This window comes from Otolemur garnettii, unplaced genomic scaffold (genome assembly GCF_000181295.1).
Source record: "Otolemur garnettii isolate 467f Iridium unplaced genomic scaffold, OtoGar3 scaffold00018, whole genome shotgun sequence".
NCBI lineage: Eukaryota > Metazoa > Chordata > Mammalia > Primates > Galagidae > Otolemur > Otolemur garnettii.
In genome coordinates, this window is record NW_003852413.1 from 2,826,693 (window position 1) to 2,832,614 (window position 5,922).

Genomic DNA, 5,922 nt, shown 5'->3' on the forward strand with positions numbered 1-5,922 from the left:
GTTAGGGCATTATACGGGAGGCGGGGTGGAGGTGGGGTGGAGGGAGGAGGGGGTGGGGAAGTCGGTGGCAGGCACTGGGGAAGCCGAGCAGCCGAGCCCGAGCCCGGCGCCCTGTGTTGTGCTCCGCTCTCCGGGAAATGCCATCACTAATTTATGCACTAAAAGGAGCCGGAGGAGCTGGAGGGACGCGGGGCCGAGCCGGGGAGGCCGGCGGAGGGAGGGAGGGCGCAGGCACTGACTGATGTGCAGCAGAAAATGGCTCCTTTCCCCTTTCCCTCCACCGAACGGCTCCATATTGCAAAACCAAAAAAAAAAAAAAATTAAAAAGCGACGAAATCGCAATTGTGTGCCTCCTCCCTCCTAGTGGTGCAGGGAGGAGAAGAAAAAAGGCAGAAAATGTTGGGAACTGTCACTGCAGCGCTTTTGGTGGGGAATTTTTTCCTTTAATTTGAAATGCGAAGGCACCGGATGGAGATAGACGCGCAGGCACGCACACACACACGCACACACACGCACACACAGAGGCATATTTTTGTGTTGCTGAGTATTTGGGGTTTGCTTGCCCGTGACAGCAGGCTCCTGAGCCACAAGCGGGTGCGGGGGGCACTCGGCTGTTGGTTATCGGATTAGGGGTCAGATGGAGAAGGGCTGAAGCCCTCTCAGAGACTTAGGGTTGGGGAAAGGAGGAGGAGACTGCGACTTTGCATTTGGGCTGCTTTGCACGCAGGGTTCCTGGTGAGCAAAGTGGCTTTGGAACATGTTGCAGTAACATGCTTAAAATTCTTGACAACTGCAAAATAAACTGCTAGTTTCATTTTCCTTACCCTTGCCCTTTCTTCCTGCCCTTGTGTGTTTATTTTGATAGGGGGTGGGGAGTTGTGTCAGGGACAGTGTCAGGCTTGCAGAAATCTACCCTCCACCCTCTACATACATACACAGCTAAATAGCTTTCAGTTCATGAAGACAGAGTAGGGCCTTCTGTCACTCCCCACCTGGAAGCCGCAAAGCTGGCTCCTTTTTCCTTTTTTACACGGTGTCCCCCTCCCTTTTCCCTTGCAAGATATAACACGTGGGAGCCTGAAGAGAACATCCTGGATCCTAGGCTGCTGATCGCCTTCCAGAACAGGTGAGTGTCTCCCAAGCTGCCTCCGCCCTCAGCCGTGACCGTATATGGGAATGGGAAAGTGGGCAACCCAGCAATAGGAACAGGAAAAGGGCTGCCCCACCACCACCACCAGTTGGCCAGGATGGGCAGCAGCCAGGGCCGAGGCTCCTCTAACCAGTGTCCTTGGTGGTTGCTGCAGCTTGGGGATGGGGGCGGGGCAGGGCTAGGGAAGATGAGGCTTGTGTTTGTGGGAGAACTTTGGGAAGGGTGTGTGTGGTGGGCCGTGCCCCAGGTTCCCCATGGCCCCCTCCTGTTGCAGCCTTGGAGCCCCACCCCCGAGCCTAGGTGTTGCTTTCCTGCAGCCACTGGCCGCTTGGCACGGGCACCTCACCGTGCAGCTCTGAGGAGCTGGCATTGTGAAACTGCCTGGACGTCACGGAACTGAACTTAACCTGTTGGCGGCTGGAGAAAAGTTGACAAGGCCTTAAACCCACATTCTCACTCTCCAGGGAGCTTGGGCTAGGCAGGGAGTAGATTATGTCTGGCTTCAAGTGCCCTTCTCAGCCCCCGTCACTGGGCTTTTTGTGGTGGGCTTATCCTGAGGGCAGGGTAAGATTGGCCCAAGGGTGTGGGGGTGGCTGATGGTGGAGGGGTGGCTTCTTCTGAGGGGCTCATCCTCCCGCGCACAGATGCCTGTCACACTGCAGCTGCTGCAGCTGGATTCGCTGCTGGTGGCTGCGGTTCTCTGTTTCGGGGAGGATAGAAGGGGGAAGGGCAAGGAGGGGAGGAGCAATAGGAGCCCTCAGAGCTCGGCCACCCGCTGCCTTACATCCCTCCTCCCCCTTTTATTTTGCATTATTTCCTGTGGCTCGTTTGGCGCTAAAACTGTAAACTGTAGACCCTCTGAATGAGCCACAGGCGGAGAAGTTGCTCTCCCGCAACGCAGGGTGGCGCCCAGCAGGGATCCTGCCTGACTCCACCTGGGAGTTTGCCACCCTGTAACCATGTCAGCGGCTGATGCCATGTTGCATAATGGGTCCCTGAAGAATTAAAGCGCTGGCTGTTGCAATGCCATGCAACTTTGGAGTCAGGCTTGGCTCTGCCCCAGGACACGGCAGAACTCCTGTGGGTTAGCCCACTAGCAATTGGAGGGTATGGAGGTGGTGACTAGGGTTGCTGGAGAGCCAGTGTCTGCCCCAGGAGTGGACTAAAACTTGACCAAATGGTGGAGATGGACCTCCTTCTCTAATGGAGGGCTGGGCTGTACCTGAGACAGTGCAGCCCTCAGCTGCAGGTCACCCTTAAGCTGCCTTACAAACTGAGGCCTGGTGGCGATAATGATGAGTGCCTCTGGCTGTGGGCTTTATTAATAATTTGGAAATTGAGGTGGTCAAAAGCTGAGCTCCACCAAGGAGGCCGGCTGTCTCCTTGTGCTCCCGCCCACCAGCTTCTCTGTCGGAGCCCAGCCGGTTCACCAGGTGGCTACAAACCTGGCCAGACCCTGGCCTTGGTGGCCTGCCCCCACCCCCAGCCCCTAATTGGCTCATTTGGTGCTGTGTAAACAAGGGCATAGCCCCTCCCCCTGTTTAGTGCCGGGCCTTAAAGAAAAGGAGTCCTCCCTTCTGCCGGCGGCACTCGTTATCTGAATCTTAATGAGGTCATTAGCATCCTGTGCTTCTGACGGGGAGGGACAAGGTCTGCACACACCTCTTTTGGACTTGTATTCCCTGGACCCCCGCACCCACTTCACTTTTTGAAGAACCACAGGCCCAAGGTTGTGGGTGTCAGTGCCGCTAAGCTGCCACCTCCCCAGTTCAGAAGCAAGGCTTCCGGGCGCCAATTCAGGTGCAGGCATCAGAGGTGGGGAAATCTTTTGCCGAGAACCTCTTGGGTAGATGAGGGTTAGTTAGTGTTAGCATAGAGTGGACTCTGGGACCTGGCCCAGGAGCCCAGCCGGTGACAGAGGAGACCTGCCTGGAGCTCTTATCTCTCCGTGTCCTGTTGGCCAGCTACCGGAAGCTCCCCAAAGGTTGGGGGAGTAGTGAGGAGGGGAGGTGACCTGAAGCTAACAGCACTGCCCTCTGTTCCCTCCTCCCAGGGAACGGCAGGAGCAGCTGATGGGATATCGGAAGAGAGGGCCGAAGCCCAAGCCGCTGGTGGTGCAGGTGAATAATTGCAGTGCCCCCCACCCCCGCCGCCCCCCAAGTCCCTCCTTTGACATTGTTATCATAGCTGCCTCCAGGCCCAAAGGGCGGGGCATTTCCTCCCGAACACCCCAATTCCGCTTCCTTTCTCCTAGGCATCCCCTACCCCACCCCCCTATAACGCAGCTGTGAACCCAGTGGGGGCTAGGACAGTCCCGATGTTCCCAGCATGCTGTGGGGCCAACCTTATCCCTCTGTTCACCTCTCCCACCTGGTTCCCTCAGGTACCCACCTTTGCCCGTCGCTCCAATGTACTGACTGGACTCCAGGACTCCTCCACTGACAACCGTGCCAAGCTGGAGCTGGGCTCTCAGGGCAAGGGCCAGGGCCACCAGTACGAGCTCAATAGCAAGAAGCACCACCAGTACCAGCCACACAGCAAAGAGCGGGCGGGCAAGCCCCCTCCTCCCGGCAAGGGTGGCAAGTACTACTACCAACTCAACAGCAAGAAGCACCACCCCTACCAGCCCGACCCCAAAATGTACGACCTGCAGTACCAGGGTGGCCACAAGGAGGCGCCCAGCCCCACCTGCCCGGACCTGGGGGCCAAGAGCCACCCACCCGACAAGTGGGCCCATGGCGCAGGGGCCAAGGGCTACCTGGGAGCGGTGAAACCCCTGGCCGGTGCAGCTGGCGCTCCAAGCAAAGGCCCCGAGAAGGGCCCCCCCAATGGAATGACTCCGGCCCCCAAGGAGACAGTGACAGGCAACGGCATTGGGGGAAAGATGAAGATCGTCAAAAACAAGAACAAAAACGGACGAATAGTGATCGTGATGAGCAAGTACATGGAGAACGGCATGCAGGCGGTGAAGATCAAGTCCGGAGAGGCGGCCGAGAGTGAAACGCGCTCCCCCAGCCATAAGAAGCGGGCTGCCGAGGAACGCCATCCCCCAGCCGACAGGACTTTTAAAAAGACAGCGGGCACAGAGGAGAAGAAGGTGGAAGCTCCCTCCAAGAGGAGGGAGGAAGAGGCGCCTGGGACAGGTGACCCGCAGCCCCAGGATGCCGCCTCCCGAAAGCTCTCCCCGACCAAGGAGGCCTTTGGCGAGCAGCCCCTGCAGCTCACCACCAAGCCCGACCCGCTAGCCTGGGACCCAGCCCGGAGCACCCACCCGCCTTCCCATCACCACCACCACCATCACCACCACCACCACCACCACGCTGTCGGCCTGAACCTCTCCCACGCGCGGAAGCGCTGCCTCTCCGAGACCCATGGTGAGCGCGAGCCCTGCAAGAAGCGCCTGACTGCGCGCAGCATCAGCACCCCCACCTGCCTGGGAGGCAGCCCGGCAGCGGAGCGTCCTGCCGAGGTGCCACCAGCCCCCGCCCTGCCGCAGCCGGAGGTGATCCTGCTGGACTCGGACCTGGACGAGCCCATAGACTTGCGCTGCGTGAAGACGCGCAGTGAGGCGGGGGAACCGCCCAGCTCCCTCCACGTGAAGCCTGAGGTGTCCATGGCGGCGGCGGTGGCACCAGTGCCCACGACAGTGGCTGAGAAGCCTCCAGCCGAGGCCCAGGACGAGCCCGTGGAGCCGTTGAGCGAGTTCAAGCCCTTCTTTGGGAATATAATTATCACCGACGTCACTGCGAACTGCCTCACCGTTACGTTCAAGGAATACGTGACGGTGTAGCCGGAGGGCGTCGTTAGGGGAAGCCCCACCCCCGCGGGGGGCTTAGCACCTGGGGCCTTGGGGCGGGCTTTCCTCTGGCCAACCGCGGGAGATCCGGGCTGGCCCCCGGGGTGAAGAGGCCCAGAGCCCGGGAGACAACTCTCTCCGAGGGCCGCTGTGGGATCCTGGCGGAGGCTCCCTTCCACTAGGTGCCTGCGGGTCTCACGCCCACCGGTCCCTCCTCTCCCCTGTGGATCCCGGACTGACAAGGCAGCCACGCGCGGCAGCCTCAGAGTTCTATAGTGTTATATTTTAACCGTGCTAACTTGTCAAGTGCTGACTCGACCCCCTTTGTACGTGGTGTTATTATTGAAATGTATTGTTTGAGCTCAAAAGGCCCGACCACCTCCCCTCGGGCTGCTATATATATATTTATTTGTAGGTATTTATATATTGAAATATAAAAACCTAGATTTATGGAGTTTCCTCTAGATCATGTTATATTCTATATCAGACAAACTATTTTCTGTTGACTTCCCCCCTCTACAGTATTTCGGTTGATTTCATTTCCTCTCCTCCCAGGAACTGCAATACCAGTAACCTTGGTATATATTTTTTGATACTGTACACATGGATGTGTTGTTTCTATGTGCAAAAAAAAAAAAAAGTTTGTTAAAAGGCTAAACGAGCTCTCTAGAAACTGCTGCTACTAGAAATGTCTAAACTATAAGCTTCCAATTATTACCTGCTTGAATGTAAATATTAAATGGAGATGTTGAAGGTGCATTTTTGTTTGAGGTAAGCGCGGAGGGGACGTAGGAGACGCGGGTAGGTAGGTGGCTGCCCCTTCTCCCCACCCACTTCCGCCTTAGGTCGGGAGCAAACCTCCACATCCTTCGCTAACCCTTCGCGCAAGCAGAGTGGACTGGTTTCTCGAGCAGCCGCGCCGGCGCTGGACTGGTGACCCGGCTCCCCGGGAAGTCGGGAGGCGCTGGGCTGGAAA

The 5,922-nt window shown here is 57.8% G+C and overlaps 1 protein-coding gene across 1 annotated transcript in view; it reads left to right on the forward strand.

The window, feature by feature from the left end:
• The window catches only part of CBX4 (chromobox 4), a 6,152-nt gene extending 447 nt beyond the window's left edge, over positions 1 to 5,705 (forward strand). Inside the window, exons 3-5 of the mRNA XM_003786077.3 lie at positions 1,054 to 1,126; positions 3,204 to 3,270; positions 3,534 to 5,705. Coding sequence (XP_003786125.1) covers positions 1,054 to 1,126; positions 3,204 to 3,270; positions 3,534 to 4,940 — 1,547 coding nt within the window. The 3' untranslated portion in view covers positions 4,941 to 5,705. The remainder of the gene's footprint in view (positions 1 to 1,053; positions 1,127 to 3,203; positions 3,271 to 3,533) is intronic.
• The last annotated feature ends 217 nt before the right edge of the window (positions 5,706 to 5,922 follow it).